Raw genomic sequence first — 20,057 nt, forward strand, 5'->3', positions numbered from 1 at the left:
ACTTTTTAATTTCAAACTTGGCATTTGACACTGTGGACTGACACCCAGAGCTACTGGCATTTCCAGAGCTCATATCTCTTCTAGAATCTTCTATATGAATTTAGAATATGTAGACAATAAATTTCAAAATTCTAACCGTACGGATGAGTTCGAAATTATCCAAATAGTTGAAAAGCACTATTTTATCATTGAAATTGGACTCCAAATGGCTTAGATCAAGCCCAAAAGAGATTTAGAAAAACGAACGATCCTGATCGTCTAGCGTGTGAGATGCAAGCGCTGCAGCAGGGCGACTGGGTGCCCGTGGGGAGCGTGTCCTTCACTCGTCTTCAATCTCTTGGCGCGTGGCGGCACGCGGGAGCGCGTGGGAGCGTGCATCTCAATCGTCTTCAACCTCAAACTGCGAGTGAGGCGCGTGGACTCACTCTCTTGCTTCTCGGGGTGCGTGTGAGCTCCTTCGACTTCGATTTTCGATTCCGTTTGTAGCAACGGATTTGTCTTGATGCGAGGAACACCCTGGAGTTGTCAAAAGTTGATTTCAATCAACTTGATTTTTGGACAGCACAAACCAAAGCTCTGATACCAATTATTGCAACTCTAGCTTGTCCAAAATCATACAAGACGATATTTAAGTGGTTCAGCAACTTACCTACGTTCACTGAAGCCAAAATTCATTGAGCTAAACACTCAATAATTTCTCTCACACGTCCTCTCTTTCTTTGATTTTTGCCCACACAAGTTTATACATATGAGCTCTCCTTTTATAGGAGAAGCTCTCCTGAACATTAGCCGTAATTAATGGTGAGCTAGTAACTAGAGTTGATCTTCAACCCATAGGATTGTGTTGATTTTCAATTTGGACGGTAGACGGTGCATGTGTAGCAGCTGTTTAATCTCTGCATTCACACTTAGGTGGCTATTTTCAACATTCAAAAATTCAGATTCATCCAGTTTCGGCCCGGCTCCTAACCAGGTGCACCCGGGTTGAAACGCGGCCCGGTTTTGAAACCTAGGTTCTGGGCCTAGCATACCCATGTGAACAATCCTATATATAATATACTCCATAGGCCTATACATACGTACGTAGTAAAACTTCAGAGTACTACTATTGAACGATGGATCGAGTAAAGTTGAATATTGAGACCCTGTACGTACAGTAGAATTATTGAATAATTAATGGTGGTGGGATTCATTTTTTGTTGGCCGTGTGAAAGGATGAAGGCCACTGCAAGCCAACCCGTCCCATGCACGCACCAACTCAACCGGAAAGTAGCCTTCTAACTCTGTTCGAGTCTGAAATCTGTGTCTTCGATCTTAATTCTCATCTTTCTTTTTTCTTTGTCCTATTTAATTTTTGAGCTTACTAATTAATTTGAAAATCTTGCCTTTCTATTCTTCAATATAGGTGTGATGGAGTAACAAAGATCATTAACTAAAGAAATCGAAATTAATTCTCAACAATCTGCAAATTTTATAAAAGCCAGAGTGTGGAATTTTTTATTTTGTTTTCGGATTCCTTGTGAGCACTGAATTTTTTGGTCACTGAGATTTTGGATACCTTTTAAGAAACAAATTATTGCTTATTATATGGTATTAGATGTTGAATATAAAATCATCTTGATTAGATTTTCATAATTATCAATTATTTTGATTTGATATTATCTTGATTTCATTTTCATTATAATTAAAATATTGACCTTATCTTATCTCAACGTAGTTTTCCTATAAATAAGATTGTATGACTTGCATTCAATAACAATTAATAATAACAAAGATGTAGCCTTAAAGTCTATCTCTTTCCTTCTCCGTTCATGATTTCCTTTTCTATTGTATTTTATTTTCTATTATGGTATTAAAGCATTTAGCTAACTCCAAGCTCGACCATGTGGAATATTTATTCTTCCTTTAGCTTTATCTCTTACAAAATTTTTATCGTCATCCAATTATATATGTATCATCTCAAATCCATATATTTGAAATATCTGTATTAGCTTTGATATATTTTTTATTGGATTTTGATCTGTTGTGAACATTATTTCAAGCCCCATATCCAATTTTGACTTTTTGATTTTGGTCTTATAGTTGACCGAGGTCATATATAACCCATTATTAGCTACAACTTCAAATTTGGTCTTCCAGTTGCCAGCTAATTCATCACAAACACCAACATCTAATCGACGATCAATTAATAGATATGGTCACACTCAAATTTCAAGCTCAAGATTCTCCACCTTGAGTTTGAGAGGATAGTGAAGATAAATCCATGTTTGCATTTAATAATAATTGAGAATAATAAAGATTTAATTTTCAAAGTATATCTCCATTGTTCTCCATTCTCATTTTCTTTTTTATTATATTTTATTTTCTATCATTAGACTCTTAGTATATATAGCGTAAAATATGGCACAATCTTAATGGTTAGATCTTAAACGAAGGTATGAACTATCAAAATGTAATAATTTGGAGTGTCAATTGTCAACTCCAATAATTTGGGTGTATAATACATAAATTACTTAAGTTTTTATTAATTATAGTATCTCACAAAACACAATTTAATTTAGTCTCTCAAAATTTTAAAGTTAAGAGTAGATCAATGGTTGATAATATATATGATTTACCAATGATTAATATTGAAACGGATTATTTGAGATACATGTGAATCTAAAGCTTGGTATGATAATACCTAGATTATATTATATTACCCTTTCAAATTGCCCACATTTATAATACATTACATCAAACTGTACGTACGTACTGGACTCCTTGGAGTTCATTTATTATAAGTACGAGGGACAAACGTCCGCTAGTTTCTGATCAGTGCATATTTCAACACTACTGCGAAGTAAAGCCATCACAGACCCCGGGAAAACCATATATATATCTATATATATATACATAAAAGATTTGTGCTTTTTATGCCGAACCAGTAGTCCCACCTCATGGCGCTTCTGATGTCAAGGAGGCGGGAAGCAATTACGCTTATAGGTGTAGCGGCGACAAGGTCTAGCAGGTGGAGGTGGCGGTGGCGGCGGCGGCGGCGGCGGCGGCGGCTGGGTTTTTCTTGGTAAACATGGCGTATAATTCCTACTACGATCACATGGCGGCAGCTTTCCACGCTGGGGACTGCCTATAATTCTACGGTACGGAGCATCAGCTTGCTCGACTGCAATATGCACCGTAATACCATTACCAGAGATACGATTTCATATGTATCTGGATATATATAACTGAATATGTATCCTCCCAAATGAAACTAAAAAAGAGAACAACTAAATTAGTGCCTAATTACTATTTGCTAAGATGGATCTTGTCTATTTTACAGCAGAAAACTCATTTCGATTCAAAAAGCACTTGTAATAAGAAAATTCACGATATCATTCAGCATATACGTGAAAGAGTAACGGTTTTTTTTTTTTTTTGGTTTATTGTTGTTTGCCTTCTTTGAGCAACGACCATATGCATGTAGATTAATGAATATATTTGTGTGCAATTAATTATATATTATTTTTAGCTATATATAAATAACGTCATCAAAGTATTTCAGTTGATCAATAAGTACGCTGCATGCAATGTAAATTAGATCAAACACGAGTACTATCTACTGGTACGTATGCTCACCTTTCAATTCTCGAGCTAAAACTAAAGAAGGAACAAAAAGAACTGAGGAAGCTAAGAGAAGACAGATGATGAGTAAAATGGCCTTCATTTTCGAGAGTTGATACTGCAGAGCTTCTCTAGCGGCTTGCTTCTATTTATAGACCTGCATCCGAGTCATGTGCATGAGCCAGCTTATTTCACACATTATATGTGGATAAGGTATTAGGCATATTTATAAGATTGGAGCAAATCTCTATCTTTAAACTGGTTTTAAAAGATGAGTTAGGCCTATAAGTTTTTACATGATATCAAAGCCAGGTTCAGAACGAATGGGGGCTCACACTACTTATCACGTAATAAAGACTAGAAAAAATACTGACATATATATGAGAGAGGGTGTTGAGAATAAATCCTACATTGCATGTGGACAAGGTCTTGGACATATTTATAAGGTTGAAGCAAACATCTCTCTTTAAACTGGTTTTAAAAGACAAGTTAAGCTGTTAAGCTCATAAATTTTTTCACAGCTTGTGTACTGCATAAAAGTGATTCACTATGGCCGACGCCTACAATTTGCCAAAGCGAACACACTAGTTGGGACCATAGAATTGAAAAGTATTGTATGCCAAACATCGTACTGGTTTTATATATATATATATATATATATATCTTAATAAAAATTTTATGTGCAGTCATTTTTACGTATTCTTTTGTGCACTTTAGTGATATAATTGACTGTATATTAAAAAAAATTAATCTAGCCAATCATAACAGTGAAGTGCGCAGAGAGTGCGTAAAAGTGACTGTATGTAACATTACTCATATCTTAAATACCAAAAATTGATTTAGGACTTAAAATATATTTCTTAATTAATTGAGTTCGGGAGATATACATGCAATTAATTGTGCAGGTGCTTTTATATAAGCGAGCTTTTGTTTATAACTAGACGATGATGATCTGTTGGCAAGAGTTTTTACACATATGCCCGACCGGCCGGGTATTATAAATTTGTATCCATGAACTATGAAGGCCGTCGTCTTAAAATCAGTTTGGTTAATGATCATGATCGATCGGTTTTGTATTATATGTGTTGGTAAATATTTTAGTGTCAATACATGGATTATTTGGGTACTTGGTATGTAGTATATTTAATTGATTCTAGTTGAGTCAAATTTGAATTAGTTGGTTTAAAATTTCGTGAGATATAAAATAATTAATTAATTAAGCTTGACCCTTGCTTGAGCTAACCGGCCTGTTCTAAAGATCATTTGCGTGACTTTCGCTAGATATATACTGAAATGAGTTTGCAGAGACTTACTGAGAAATTCTAATTATTTTGTGTGGGAGAGAAAATTCCATGTTTCTAGATCTTGAGCCTTATTATCATCATGATGAGCATCCCTCTAATATATTTGTACAGTCTAAAGATAATTTTCAATAAAGTAATACTCGCATTTGGTTTTAGTAGTACCTTTTCATGAGAATATATATATATATATATATAGGATAGTCAAGAAACAATATTACTCCGTATATGTGTGTGTGTCATGTGTATATATATATATATATTTATATGTCTTTGTCATGCATACATGTATAGTAGCATTCAAAGAGATGGAGTATTATTGACTTGGGTCAAGTGAATGTCATGTTAAACAGAAAGATGCGTTATGAAGGGCCCCTATATGAATTAGTGGTTGAGCCAAAGATAGGATGTGATCGATAGAAGAAGACAGATGCAAAGATAAAGACCAATCCCGCCAAGTCAATTAACAAGTCTTCCACCTCTTGCCGGCCAGCTTTCATGGAGATGAATTAATCTTGCCTTTTCTACCATTCAAATTAGGCGTGCTGGACCTTCCATTATCACTAACATGTACTGCAGATTTTGTTGTCTGACTTCTTTATAAAAGAAGTTAAAGCAGCTTGTTTCTCTGAAGTAGATAGCAATATTATATAAACTTTGATAGACTACGTACTACGTACTAGTTTAATTGCACCAATGATCGATCGATCTGTTTAATTACGGCAATGACAAAGGTATCAGTATCCTTCTGCTCAGAATTATACATGTACCATGTGGTAAATCTTTGAATTAGGTGTGGTTTAGATAGTGAGTTGAGATGAAAGTTGTATAAAATATTGTTAGAATTAATTTTTTTAATAATATTATTTTTTTAGAATTTGAAAAAGTTAAATTATTTATTATATTTATGTAGAAATTTAAGAAAATTGTAATGATGAGATGAAATGATTTTGGTATACAAATCGAGCCTGGTTCTATCAAGACTGATTACAAGAGTCGAGATATTTGGTAGCTAGCCTTACAACCACACATGTAGGCCACAAAAAGGAAGACGTGTGTTTATATATATATATATATATATGATATTCAAATAAAAATAAATAAAAAAGAAACAAAGAGAAAGCTGAGGATCAAGCTATATAACATACATGCATGGAATAAAGTAGAATAACAATTTTCATAATGTAAAGTAGAATTTAATTCATAGGGTTGACCCCGAGTCTCCTGTTAGGAGATAAAGGTTAAGCTACAAGTCGTATTGTCTATATGTTTATTGTATGAAGTTGTCATAAATCATTTATTATTCTTTTGTTTTTCTTATATGTTGTTTATTACTGTTGTCAATAAGGCTGTGGTACTTGTAGTTAGTGAGTTAGCATATTTTCTGTGTATATAGGCTACGACATTGTATTCAGGCAACACATTGGAATTTACAGAAAGTTTTTCCATCTCGATTACTGGCTCTTTGTTTCTCTTCTTACTCTATTGTGTTTCTTGTTATCTTACATGGTATCAAGAGTCTATGGGAGCATGCATTCATGGAGATCCTTAAACCAACAACCCCGCCCAGCTCACCTAAACCTCACTCAAACATTCACACAAACACCTTGTCCCGATACCTAAATCTCTCTGACCCAGCCAACCCCTTCCGCCTAGATAATGGCAATAGCCCCGCCATCACCCTAGTTGCCGATCTTCTCACCATCGACAACTATGCAACCTGGTCCAATGCCATGCATCGTGCCCTTCGAGCCAAAAACAAGCTCAGTTTCATAACTAGTTCTCTTCCCTAACTAACTTATCCAAATGACCCATTAATTGAACTCTGGGAGCATTGCAATGATATGGTGGTTTCCTGGATCCAGAATTCCATTAGCTCTTCTCTCAAATCCAGTGTTATCTTTGTTGATAATGCTCAAGACATATGGCTGGACCTTCAATAGCATTTTTCTCATCAGAATTTATCCCGAATCTTCCAACTGAAGAAGGCTTTGGCTGCTCTTTCCCAAGACCAAGATTCGGTGAGTATCTATTATGGAAAACTCAAATCACTTTGGGATAAATTTGCTATATACGACCCAATCCCAGTTTGCAATTGTGGAACTATGAAAACCCACCTGGACTGATATTAACATGATTCTGTTCTTCAATTTTTGATGGGCTTGCATGATTCCTACTCTCCTATACATGACCAAATCATGCTCATGGATCCTATCCCACCTGTTTTTAAAGTTTTTTCTCTTGTTCAGCAGCAAGAGAGACACCATCAAATGTCTTCTCATTCCCCCTCTTCTGAGACCATGGCACTAGCCATTAAAAAACCCCACATCCCTTTCAAGTTTACTCCAAAAGTCCACCCTCCTCCCAAAAAGGATCGACCCTATTGCAGCCATTGCAAGATTTCAGGCCATGCTGTGGAAAATTGTTTTAAACTTGGCAATGCTAAACCACTCCTTTGTTCTCATTGCAATTTGACTAGCCACACAATTGAGAAATGCTACAAACTGATTGGTTACCCCCAGGCCACAAGTTCCACTCTAAGCAGTCATTTGGGTTTCATGCTAATCAATATACTCTTTATGTTGTTACTAACTTGGAAGGTATTAGTGATGACAAGGTGGGACTAACAAAGCTTCAATATCAGCAACTATTAGCTCTACTTCAACCTCAGGATCCTCCCGTTTCAACTTATGTTCTGCACTCCAACCATTCAGCTCAACCTCCTTTCCATCCAGCTTCTTCTTCCACGATGACTGGCATAATTACTTGTCTTTCCACACACACACATAGTCCACTTACTTTCTCAACTGCATGCAAGGTTATCGACACAGGTGCTACAGACCATATGGTTTGCAGCACCTCCTTCTTCACATCAATAACTTCTCATGTTTCCTACTTTGTCAAGCTTCCCAATGGAAGTTCTGCTTCTGTTACACATGTTGGTACCATTCAATTGACCAGCTCCATCATTCTCATAGACGTTGTTTGTGTGCCTTCATTTTCCTTCAACTTACTTTCAGTACCCAAACCAACCAAATCTCTTAACTATTGTTTCTTTTTCTTTTCTACTTACTGTTTTATTCAGGACCTGCAATCTTGGACAATGATTGGGAAGGGTGAGCTTAAGCATGGTCTATACCACCTCCTTTGCACAAAAGTTTCCCCAACAGACCTTTTCAACTCTTTCCCTATCACATTACACAAACCACTTACAGGTTTTTCTTTTTCTGCCTCTGCAGCATAGCATGTTACCACTTTTATCCTATGTAGGGGTGAGTTCGGTCCGGTCCGGTCCGGTCCGGGGAGGTTTTGTGGACCGGACCGGACCTATTCGGTCCAGGGTTTTCCAACCCTGGACCGGACCGAACTCCATCAGGACCTGTCCGGTCCGGTCCTATTCGGTCCGGTCCGGTCCGGTCGGTCCATTCGGTCCAAGGTTGATTTTTTTTATTTTTTTATTTTTTATTTTTTTATCTAATGACATTTTTTTTAATATTTATGTAATTATATTGTAATATATTTAATATATATACATATAGTATTATATATATATTAGTAATATGCTAATACTATTAGTCTATTAGTAATAATACTATAACTAATAAATATATGTAATAATAACTATACTATAACTAATAACTATATGTAATAATAGTAATAGTGATAACTATATATTTATATAATATGCTAATATTTAATGACATTTTTTTTAATATTTATGTAATTATATTGTAATATATTTAATATATATACATATAGTATACTATTATATATATTAGTAATATGCTAATACTATTATATAAATAATATATATAAATAATTTTTTTTTTTTTTTTTTTTCTATTCGGTCCGGTCCGGGGTGAAAAACTCCCGGACCGGGACCGGACCGAATCTTTTCGGTCCCTTAAAAATGGGACCGGACCGGACCGGACCCAATTCGGTCCGGTCCGGTCCGGTCCAAATAGTGCCGGTCCGGTCGGTTTTGCCGGTCCGGACCGGCCGATGCTCACCCCTAATCCTATGGCATTGTTGCCTTGGTCATTTATCATCTAATAGATTGAAGTTAATTTCTGATCCTATTGTAATGACTCATAGTTCTCCCATTAATAAAACACCTTGCATTGTGTGCCCTTTGGCAAAGTTTCATCGATTACCATTTCCTGATAGTGATCATCATTCCTCTTGGACATTTGAACTTGTTCATTGTGACATTTGGAGTCCTTGCTCCACAATTGGACATGATGGTTCCAAATACTTTTTAACCATTGTAGATGATTTCTCACGCACTACATGGCTTTACTTGCTTATTAACAAAGCTAAAACAAGAAAATGCATTGAATCTTTCTATAATCTTGTTGAAACACAATTTGGAGTAAAAATTAAAATCTTAAGAAGTGATCATGGTGCTGAATTCCAAATGAATGAATTTTTTAATCAAAAAGGAATCATCCATCATACAAGTTGTGTGGAAACCCCTCAACAAAATGGTCTTGTTGAGAGGAAACACCAACATTTGATTAATGTGACTTAAGCCCTTCTATTTCAATCTGGTTTGCCATTAACCTACTGGAATGAAGTTGTTTTGACAACCACATATATCATTAATAGGCTTCTCACACCAATTTTAAATAATAAAACTCCTTATGAGCTTCTTTTCAAACAAAAACCTATTTATGCTCATATGATGATTTTTGGTTCCTTATGCTTTGCAGCTACCCTTTCACATGGCAGAACTAAGTTCCAACCTAAAGGTCGTAGGTGTGTTTTTATTGGCTACCCTTTTGGCACTAAAGGGTACAAGTTTTTGGACCTTCACAACAACACCATTTTCATCTCAATAGATGTTATTTTTCATGAGTTTGTGTTTCCATTCAGAACAATACTTCATCCCCATTACCTTTTTCACAGAATTCTTCATTACCTGTTTTTTCGACTTCACTACCTTACCCATCTCTGTCTCCACCTTTTTCTCCAGCTACCCCTCTTACTTCACCACCCCTCAATTTAGTTCCCCTTGATTCTCTTCCTACTAACAACTCTTTACCTAATTCAGACTACATCTCTTCATGCCTCCCCTGCTCCTTCACTTCTCCTCCTTCCATGAACCCCACTCTTCCTTTGTCCACAACACCTACACTTAGAAGATCCACTAGACTTCGTACAGCCCCTCAATACCTTAAGGATTTTCACTGTCAACAGATTTTGCTTACTCACTCTGCTTAATCAATCTCCAAGAATGTCACTGTCTCAAATGTTAAGTCCTCTTCTTTATCTGACTGTTTATCATACCATAAATTTGCACCTACTTTTTAAGCCTTTTCTTCTTCCCTTTCACTACAAACCGAGCCTAGCTCTTATAGACAGGTCATCAAGGATCCTACTTGGTGCAAAGCTATGAAGGCTAAACTTGAGGCTTTGAAAAACAACCACACTTGGATACTTACTAATTTACCTGAAGGGAAAACAATAATAGACTGTAAGCATGTTTATAAAGTTAAATTCAACTCAGATAGTACTTTGGAAAGACTAAAAGCTAAGTTAGTAGCTGAAGGCTATACACAACAAGAGGGGATAGACTATGTTGAGACTTTCTCACCAATAGCTAAGCTTGTAACTGTTAGATGTTTGCTTAGTATTGTTATAGTTAAAGGATGACATTTACATCAATTTGATGTCAACAATGCCTTCCTTAATGGTGACTTGACAGAAGAAATCTACATGCAGAAACCACCAAGATACAATAAGGGTGACCCTCATGAAGTTTGTAAGTTTCTTAAGAGTTTTTATGGCCTTAAGCAAGCAGCCAGACAGTGGAATTCTAAGTTGACAGCATCCCTTCTTGAATTTGGTTTTATTCAATCCAAATCTAATTACAGTTTGTTCACTAAACAAGAAAGAGACTCTTTCATTGCTTTATTAGTCTATGTAGATGATATTTTAGTTGCTAGCAATTCTACCACCTCTATAGCCTCTATCAGAACTTTTCTCAATCACAAGGTCAAAATAAAATACCTTGGCTATCTACGTTATTTTTTTGGGCTTAGAAATTGCTAGATCTTCTAAAGGACTTCATATATACCTTGGAAATATTGGCAAATTCGGGCATGCTGGGGTGTAAGCCACTCAAACTTCCAATTAGAAGGTTGATTGGTAGGCTGTTGTACCTCACAATCACTCGACCAGACATTTTTTTTGCTATCCATTTGTTAAGTCAGTTTATGGATAAGCCTAGCTTTACTCATCTAGCTGCTGCATACAGAATTTTGAGATATATTAAAACATCCCCTGGTCAAGGCATCCTTCTCTCCTTTTCATCTCAATTTCAGCTCCGAGCATATTGTGATTCAGATTGGGCCTCTTGTCCAAACTCTCGTCACTCAACTACTAGCTATTGCATCATTTTAGGACACTCATTGGTTTCTTGGAAATCCAAAAAACAAACTATAGTCTCACGTTCTTCTGCTGAAGCTGAGTATAGATCCATGTCTGCCACTTGCTCAGAGTTAACTTGGCTTCGATATCTCCTCACAGACTTTGGAATTCATCACCCACAAGCTAATCTTCTCTTCTGTGACAATTAGGCTGCAATCCACATTGCTACAAATCCGATGTTCCATGAGAGAACTAAGCATATTGAACTCGACTGCCTCTTGATTAGAGATAAAATTCAAGATGAAAGTGTCACCACTGCTCATATCTCATCTCAAACACAATTGGCCGATACTTTCACTAAAGCCCTGCCAACTTATCTTTTGCAGTCACATTTATCCAATATGGGAATAGTTAACTTCTATTCTCCATCTTGCGGGAGGTGTTAGAAAATAAAGGATAAGCTACAAGTCGTATTTTCTATATGTTTATTGTACAAAGTTGTCGTAAATCATTTCTTATTCTTTTGTTATTCTTTTATGTTTATTACAGCAGTCAATAAGGCTGTGGTACTTGCAGTTAGTTAGTTAGTATATTTTCTGTGTATATAGCTAGGCTACGGCATTGTATTCAAGCAACACATTGGAATTTACAGAAAGTTTTTCCAGCTCCATTACTGGCTCTCTTTTCTCTTCTTGCTCTATTGCGTTTCTTGTTATCTTACATCTCCCTCCCATATGGGCAAATTTGACACCAATCTTTCAAGGTGACAATGTCCTCGATTGATCGATCCACGTCGCTGACATGGACAAGTACTATAGTCAAGATGATCTAAAAAATACAAAACTAATAATAATAATAGCATCGATCCAAGTGGTCCAATTTATTCACATTGTTTGCAAGCCATGCATTTGGGTTATGTCGTCAACTTGGCTTAATTAAAACCCCACACTCATTAATTCATATCGAAATCAGAGGAAACTTCATAGTAACGCAACGCTTCCACGGGCTGTCCTCTAGACCCATGCAGCTCGCTCATTAAGCAACGTGCGTGTCAGTACTGTTAAATCACCACCAAATAATGCTCGTCTTCTTATTGATCTATTTTTGTTTGCATCTTAATTGGGAGTTTGGGCTGGTCTTGCATGTACGCGTCTCATTTTAATGGGCAAAACGTTATTAATTAGTTGTTGATTACGCCAAATCCACCCTTTCGGCCACGCCCATAAAGGGTTACTTTGTACGTGGATCGACCCAAGAGAGTGAGAGCCATGGGTGTCTGGAAACCCCCAACCAAAAGTGGTGATCTGATCATCACGAACGACCATCTCTTTAGGTGGTTGTTGGTCAGCCCGTTAATTAAGGTTTAAAATACATCGTACTTTTAACTTTTTTTACTTCTTTAAAAGGTGATGTGTCACAGTATACGTCTGCCTGAAATTTAGGTTCGGTTTGGTCAGGATAAAATTTTTATATAAAATTTTCATCTCATTATTACAATTTTTTCAGATCTTCGCATAAAATATAATAAATAATTCAACTTTTTCAAATCTTAATTTAATTTTTTCAAATTTTTAAAAAATAATAATAATATTAAAATATAATATTTTAAACTTTCATCTAAAATTCAATATTCTCATCCCACTTCCCAAACCTAAGAGGTAAAAAGTTCGTACCCTAGCATTTCTCTTGATTAGGACAAGAATTTGAACCCTCAGTTTCGGAGTTGAAAAACGAATCATTAATTATTCGGTCATTAGGATTTTTAAGGATTTTGTTAAATGTTTTTAAAAGATGACTCCAAAATATATGTAAATTGTGTTAGGTAAATTGCGTGAGGCAGGCATGTAAATTTATTTCTTGGAGGTATGACGTGGCAATTTTGCATTGGATGGTGTAAAAATGATTTTTACATTCTACCCTGTTTGAAGTTAATCTCATATAGCCAGTGATGTAAGACTTGCCTAGCCAACGCATTAAAGTAAATAACGAGATTTCCCTTCTCAATCAATTGGAAATCATCATTTAAAAAAAAAAAAAAAAGGATTACCAAAATATCTCCCCCAAAGAATAAAAGAATAGACAACGGTCTAATCAACAAAGGCAAGAAAACGGAATGGTAGTAACTTGGACAACCATAATAAGGTCTAGAAGGGGCTGATCTTGCGAGCCAGCTGTAATAAAAAATCAGGCACATGGCGTCTTCTTGGAGGGGCCATAGCATCCTTAGAAAGAGCTTCCTTATCACCAGCATGTATCACAGCAACAACATGGTCAAACAGTTCATCTTTCCCGCCTCTCAAAGGATCCTGCATTAAATGGAAAAATATTGAGGCTAGCTTAGAAGGACAACGGCTTCATGCCGTATGCATTAATTAGATCTATTGGTCTATATTGAAATTTCCTTTTTGGAATTTGAGATACTGGTATATACAAATTTGGAAATATTGGTGCACATACCACATTGAAAACTAATAGACAAGGCAATGCAACCTTACAAGAACATATCCCGAGTCATCACTTACATGAAGAAACAAGTCTGTATGCGTTTTTCCTTCAAACAGGACTAGCTTTGCTTGGACTCCTGCCCTCTGAAGAGAATCTACAAAAGTTATATACTGCGAAAGGCAAGAAACAAATAGTTGGAAGTATGCCTGAGAATCTTGTAAAAACATTGTAGCCAAACCCAAGTCACGTATATGGATCTCTAATGGCAAGACGGATATGACAGTTTGTTGAAGTTTCCATTAACATAGCTTCAGCATGGCATTTATTTCATTATCACCGTAGGTACTTGGCAGGATCAGGACGAGTTATATTATGCCCTTTACACACCAACTACATCATCAATATACCATTTCTTCAATCCTTTCAGAAACATGAAGAAAGCAAGTATCAAACATAAGACGGATAACATTTTTTTATCCCTGTGCACCGTATCCATTCAATTTCAAATCCAATAAATCGTATTTCCCAGAACTTTTTTTTAGGTAAGTTAGATAATTATTTTATCAATACTAGAAGAGTTTATTTATTTTTATTTACTTTGTTTGACTTTTAAATTCACCAGTGGGTGAGCATCATGTCTTCTTCATTATCATCAGTTCATAGAGACAATTTGAGTAGGATTAGAGGAGGGGAAAGATATCCTCTTAAAGACAAGCATATGAAATTTCACTTCTACCTTTGCTTTAAATTATTTCAATCCAGGATATAATGGACCAATGGCAGAAGTAATTCCTCATTTTTTGAATCCTTCCTCTCCTCTTTCCTTCCTACCAAACAACATGAGGAAAAGGTGGACACCCTCCTTCCCCCTCCTTTCCCTTGCATCATCACCTCCATACCTAAATATTTTCCATTCATCATCTTTTTTTATTATATTGGTAAGTTTCACAAACACTTTTAAGTATTGAACCATAACCTCAACCTACATTGTCCACCCCATTTTCTTTTCCCTTTTTTTTTTTTCATCGAGGAAGCCCCATTTTGCGATGGAGTTCATTAGGTACTTTCCATCCCTCCTATCAAACATAGTGAGCTTGCAGCATTTATTTCAGGGAAGATTCTAACCTGGCGTCTGATGGAATGGAATAATCTGAGGTTCCATGAAAAAGAAAAAAATGAGGCAGGTCAGAAACAGCATCCCTAATGCTTGAGTCCTGTATTTTAAGTTCAGGAGAAAATTCTTGCAGAGACTGTTCACCTTCCATAATGCTGTAATTAAACATGACAAGGAATACATAAGGTGATAAACGCTTAAAACATAAGCATAAGCCAATAGGTTCCCAGCAAACATTATTTGGCAAGTACCTTAAGAAAATGGAGCGATAGAGGCCTCGGTTATGGAAGTGATCGACTAAATTGAGTAAATTGTACCTGCTCACAGAATTTTCAGGGGAAAAGAATCAGAGTATGGACCTAAGATAAGCATCCTCCAGTAGATTGGCAAACACAGTTAAACAACACAGAAGTAAGGAATTTGTAGCTAGAATCTTCTCAACGCAATAAAACCAGATAGTATTTCACCTTTCTTCATACAATTCATAAAGGTTTTGCATCTTTAAGATGGGAAAGCAAAGAGAGTCCTGTCTATCTACTACGGATACGGAATGGTGCCAGTGGGGTACGGGTAAATGTTTAAAGCAAAGTAATTGACAGATTTATCCCGCTGCCTTCTAGATTACTATCATAAGAACTACAGAAATTTAATTTTATCATGCCTCCTATTATATAAACCAAACCTATTTTTTGAAGCCTCAAATCTAATTGATGTGTTAAACTTGTCACACTTTCTGAACTTTGAGAGGACATTAGAGTGTGTGTGTGTGTGTGGTATCTTTCATTAGAAAAATAACTAAAAAATATATGGTATCTACTTCTGGAAATAAGTCTCTCACCTCTGATAAATATACAGCAGCTAGCACAAAGAAGGACCTAAATAGTTGTAACAATGCAAGGAAAGCCCAAGCAACATCAGGACCTTGTTTATGTGAACTGTCTAATAATAACATTTATAGCCTAAGTCTGGCACCTCCTTGAAAGATTGAAGGCCATACCTTTACTACACCTATAATAATCAAAAGGCATGGTAAACTCCTAGGGGTTGACTCAAGTGGTAAGAGTCTTGGTCTTGTATGCTCCCTCAAAGTCTAACATCCAAACCCTTGAGTGCAAAGGATTTCCAGGGACCATTTGACTAGGAGGATTTCCCAATGAATTAGTTGAGGGAAAATCCTTGCCAAGGGCATGTGCACCCCCTGTATTAGTCGGGACTTCATTCCCAAACACCCGGTGCTAATAAAAAAAAGGCATGATAACTTAAGAGCGCATTTACTAAATTGAACCTCCACAAAAGAAAATCAAAGCTTTGCAGCAGAAACAACAGATATTTCACACAGCTGCAATTTGAAAATCAGCACACGTTAATGGAGAAGGCAAATCACAGATGTCCAGCTGGTCCATCCATTTGAACTGTTTGAACATTAAAATCTACAGGCAAGGTCTCATCTAGGTTCACAAAAGGTCAAACCCCAGGGATGATCCTGAATTTATACTATTAATTGTAACTGGTCAACAATACCATGAATTAAACATATTGGATGAGGGGCTCTGATCAATTTCAGTAAACTTCTATGAGATTCACAAAACGGTAACACATAACAAAACATACCCTCCAGATAATCCAAAATAAGTTTTTATTTGAGAGACACTCCAAGAAATACTCTCTCTTTTCCCATATTCAGATTCGTTGATTGCTTGCCCCAGGAGAGCACAAGCAGAAATGTGTGCACCAGCCGATTGCCCCATTAGATATATCCTGCTCAAACATGGATGAAGAGATCAATGGAATGGTTTGGAGATAAGATGGGGAAACCCTAAAACTAAGAAACTAGTTTGTCACCTGTTAGGGTCACCCCCCCATTCAGCTATATGGTTGCAGATGAATGAGATGCCCTGAGAAGTATCTTTCACCATATCACTAATAGTTCCCTGAGGAAAATTTCTGCATGCACATATTAGCTGTTATGGCATGCAACAAACACAAGTAGCAATCTCTAATCCAAATGTAAATATGTTTTAAGTTATATTAAGAATTATATGCAGGTACACCTGATAACTTTGCATAAATTACATCATTTATAATATAAAGAAATCTATTTTGACAGGTCCCTCCATGGTGATTCGCCTGCCCTTTCTTTTCTTTTTTTTTGGGGGGGGGGGGGGAGGGGGTTGTGGGCAGCATTCTGATGAACAGTATTGTATCTTGGAACCAAGTACCTGTAGTCAATGCATGCCACTATTATGTCTCGTTCTGCTAATTGCTGTCCTAAAAGAGAACCCCACGCTTTGTACCTAAATCAGGCAATGAACAAAAACACATATAAGTGACATTGAAGAAACAAAGTAGACGAATAAATATAATGCAACGGAATTAATGCTATTATCTACAGCACCTTATACCATATATCTGACATCACAAGTGGGGAAAAAACTGATGTGGTTAGAAACTGTTAAACCATCAAAGCTCAACCCAGAAGCACTGTAAATTTACAATGAAAGCAGCAATATAAATTTACAATGTGACCTTGGATCTGCTTTTCATCTTATCTTCCATCATCCCATGGACAAATTAATCCATGGAAATCCTTTTAACTATATTTTATCTACCTAAAGAGCTCCTCATCAGATCTAATTTGGCAATTATTCTCATTTAGCAAAGATGGGTAATACTTGCAACTCAAAGTATGTGCTGATCCAAATGCAAATCGACATCCTTAACTCTATGTCAGGGACTCTCTCAGCAAAAATATTTAACTTCTTGTCTGATACTGGAACCAAACATCTGTTTGTTGGATGGTGGATTTGGTGGGGTATGTCTGGTAGTATAGTTTCTGCAGGAGCTGGGTGGTAGGTTCTCTTATCCAAATCTCTGCAGGCTTTGCTGTGCTTTTGGGTGTTTTGAAAGTTTTTCTGCAGGTCTTCTTATCCAAGTGGCAGACTGATTATGTTTCTGCAGTTGTTGTTTTTGCTTGAGGCTTCGGTGGATGTGGTCTGGTGTATGTCTCTCTATCATGTAAGGGTGTTGTAAGCAAGGTGGCCACTCCCTCCTTAGCACGATTGTGTATTTATATAGCCTCTCATGAGTAATATATACTACCTTGTCCCAAAAAGAAATGGAAACAAACAGTTTTATATCTCCTTGATAGTCAACATCATCATATTTTTTTTTTTTGATAAATAAACAAATTATATTGATCAATGGCAAAGCTAGTATTACAACTCTAACGCCCTAACTATGTAGGCACATTAGAGACAAGAAAATCATGCATGGCCATGCCATTAAAATCCACAACATCATCATATCATTGAACATTAAACCTATTTAAGCCCTCAAGCTGTGAAAAGGCATGGGTCAATATGTTGCCCTATATTTAGTGCATAGATTAATCTAACAGATAAGGTAAAGCAAATAATATGCAGCAAATTCAGCGTGACAAGTGATGCAAAAGCTAGCAGCTATCTTAAATCACTCACCCAATAATCCAAGCTCCACCAGTTACAAATATGACAACTGGCTTGGGTTCATCACCATTTTCAGGTAAATATAGATCCAACCTGTAGAAAAGATGTAAGGATAGAAGTGCGACGGTAGAAAATAGCAATTGCATGAGACACATCATCCATGAGCAAGTTTGTAGCTTATTAAAATGAAAATTAAAAAATATGTTATCACCTCTATCTCAATCACATACCTATTTCTTGGTTGCTCTCCATAAATAATACTTCTCCTGACCTGGCTTGAGAAGAAATAATAATATGCCACTGCAGAAAATTAGCAAGCAGGTTAAGTTCCGTTTATTTGGAAAATAATGTGAAGATGTCCTGAAATACATAATTTATCCTGTAAGAGACTGAAGAAAAGTATTGAAACCACGCCACGTTTTTCTGTTCTGGGCATGGACTACATAAGGAATCCCCAAAATTTAGTTTCTCTCATAATCTAGTAATCTCAATAAGCAATCAAATAAAAGTAAAGGCAAAGAAAAACTAGGGAATGACGTTTATTCAACATGTGAGACAACACAAACCTTGAAGAAAACCGGGCATAAGTAGCAAGGCATAACAACCAAGAGCAACTAGTCTTGTCATCCATCGGTACCCTACCCTGAATGAAAAGAAATGATCAATTATATGCATAGAACTTACGTTTTACAAAACGAACATCTTCATCTAACTGGCTCCCTTATGGCTCACAAAGAAAAGAGAAACCTTTCATCCACCTTTTTTTTTCCCCTCGGACAGTTAACTAAATTAATCAAGGACCTTTCAGCACCAGCGGCAAAATTGTCCGGCCAGTGCATCATAAAACACTTAAACATCAATTTGTACAGACGTTCTTTAGTTAGCATTAGACCAATGAGAAAATGAAGAATTCCGACCGTATAATTTTGGATATCAAATTCAAATTGTACATATAGCATTAGTTCTACAATTCTACAACTGGGTTATAGACAGAGAAAGGCAAATTTTTAAAAATAAAAAATTAACGGAACAATGGACTATGATAAATATATTTTTTTATAAGAACATGCCAAACTTCATAATTGTCTTAATTTATTTTTTCGCTCCAAAAATAAACAGAAAAATGACGAATTCCAAGCATAGATACGAATAAATACAAGGAGATTGAGTTTCAGTAGAGTGGTACCCTAGATATCGGAGGAGGGTGAAGGTGAGCCGGGTGACGAGATAAGTCTCTGCCGCGGCGTGCCCGAAATCTCGGCTGAAAGACTGAGCCCTGCCGGGGGATGGGCGCCCGGAGCAGGGATTAGCTGATGCTCGGCGCCGGCGCTGGTGGCTATTAGCGGCATCAGTGGAATTGGAAAGCTTGGAAGAAAGCAAGGTCTTAGTGTCGACGCCATTCATAACTATGGACCTCAGATATGAATGAAGAAAACGGAGGGACGGAGGAGAATAGTGGGGGTGGCCGGAGATGGAATTATAGGGGAAGGAAAGCAATGTGGTCTGTGCTGGATTGGAATTTGGATCGCAAGACGTTAACTGCTAGGGAATTTGAATCCCGCTGGTGCCGTGCATTGCTGTGTTTTCCCGCAGCCTTATATAGATAGATCATAGATTGGATTCCATTTTATTATTTTATTTTGTAACGTTTGAATTTTGGAGAACATACTGGGGCTTGGAGTAATTTGAAGCCTGACCACTCGTATCTCGCCACGATAATTTTTTATAAAATAAAAATAAAATATATAAATGTATATG

General features: G+C 36.6%; 2 protein-coding genes across 3 annotated transcripts; both read right to left on the bottom strand.

Annotated features, from left to right (window-relative positions):
* Positions 1-2,586: 2,586 nt before the first annotated feature.
* On the bottom strand, positions 2,587-3,777 carry LOC122305594 (leucine-rich repeat extensin-like protein 6). Its single transcript, XM_043118185.1, has 2 exons — positions 3,619-3,777; positions 2,587-3,163 (listed from the first exon to the last, which is right to left on the bottom strand). Exons 1-2 carry the CDS (start codon positions 3,704-3,706, stop codon positions 2,955-2,957), a joined length of 297 nt encoding a protein of 98 aa, XP_042974119.1. The 5' UTR covers positions 3,707-3,777; the 3' UTR covers positions 2,587-2,954.
* Positions 3,778-13,121: 9,344 nt separating this feature from the next.
* On the bottom strand, positions 13,122-19,916 carry LOC122302261 (probable isoprenylcysteine alpha-carbonyl methylesterase ICMEL2). 2 transcript variants are annotated; one of them, XM_043113441.1, is made up of 11 exons: positions 19,486-19,916; positions 18,866-18,942; positions 18,530-18,599; positions 18,312-18,392; positions 17,055-17,129; positions 16,678-16,779; positions 16,447-16,593; positions 15,087-15,152; positions 14,847-14,990; positions 13,799-13,889; positions 13,122-13,582 (listed from the first exon to the last, which is right to left on the bottom strand). In XM_043113441.1, the coding sequence occupies exons 1-11, from the start codon at positions 19,701-19,703 to the stop codon at positions 13,421-13,423; spliced, it is 1,233 nt and encodes a 410-aa protein (XP_042969375.1). In that variant the 5' UTR covers positions 19,704-19,916; the 3' UTR covers positions 13,122-13,420. The 2 variants fall into 2 exon arrangements, with proteins under 2 accessions (XP_042969375.1, XP_042969376.1); XM_043113442.1 differs by having other exon boundaries at positions 18,866-18,937; positions 19,486-19,619.
* Between the last annotated feature and the right edge of the window lie 141 nt (positions 19,917-20,057).

The sequence above is a fragment of the Carya illinoinensis genome, chromosome 3, assembly GCF_018687715.1.
Source record: "Carya illinoinensis cultivar Pawnee chromosome 3, C.illinoinensisPawnee_v1, whole genome shotgun sequence".
In the NCBI taxonomy this organism is placed as follows: Eukaryota; Viridiplantae; Streptophyta; class Magnoliopsida; order Fagales; family Juglandaceae; genus Carya; species Carya illinoinensis.

Coding starts and splice junctions, on each gene's coding strand:
- LOC122302261 (XM_043113441.1), bottom strand. CDS start 19,703: ATGAATGGCGTCGACACTAAGACCTTGCTTTCTTCCAAGCTTTCCAAT. Junction 16,780..17,054: donor GTGGCATGCATTGACTACAG/GTACTTGGTTCC, acceptor ATGTGCATGCAG/AAATTTTCCTCAGGGAACTA. Junction 13,890..14,846: donor TCCATTCCATCAGACGCCAG/GTTAGAATCTTC, acceptor CCTTTCGCAGTA/TATAACTTTTGTAGATTCTC.
- LOC122305594 (XM_043118185.1), bottom strand. CDS start 3,706: ATGAAGGCCATTTTACTCATCATCTGTCTTCTCTTAGCTTCCTCAGTT. Junction 3,164..3,618: donor TTTAGCTCGAGAATTGAAAG/GTGAGCATACGT, acceptor TGCATATTGCAG/TCGAGCAAGCTGATGCTCCG.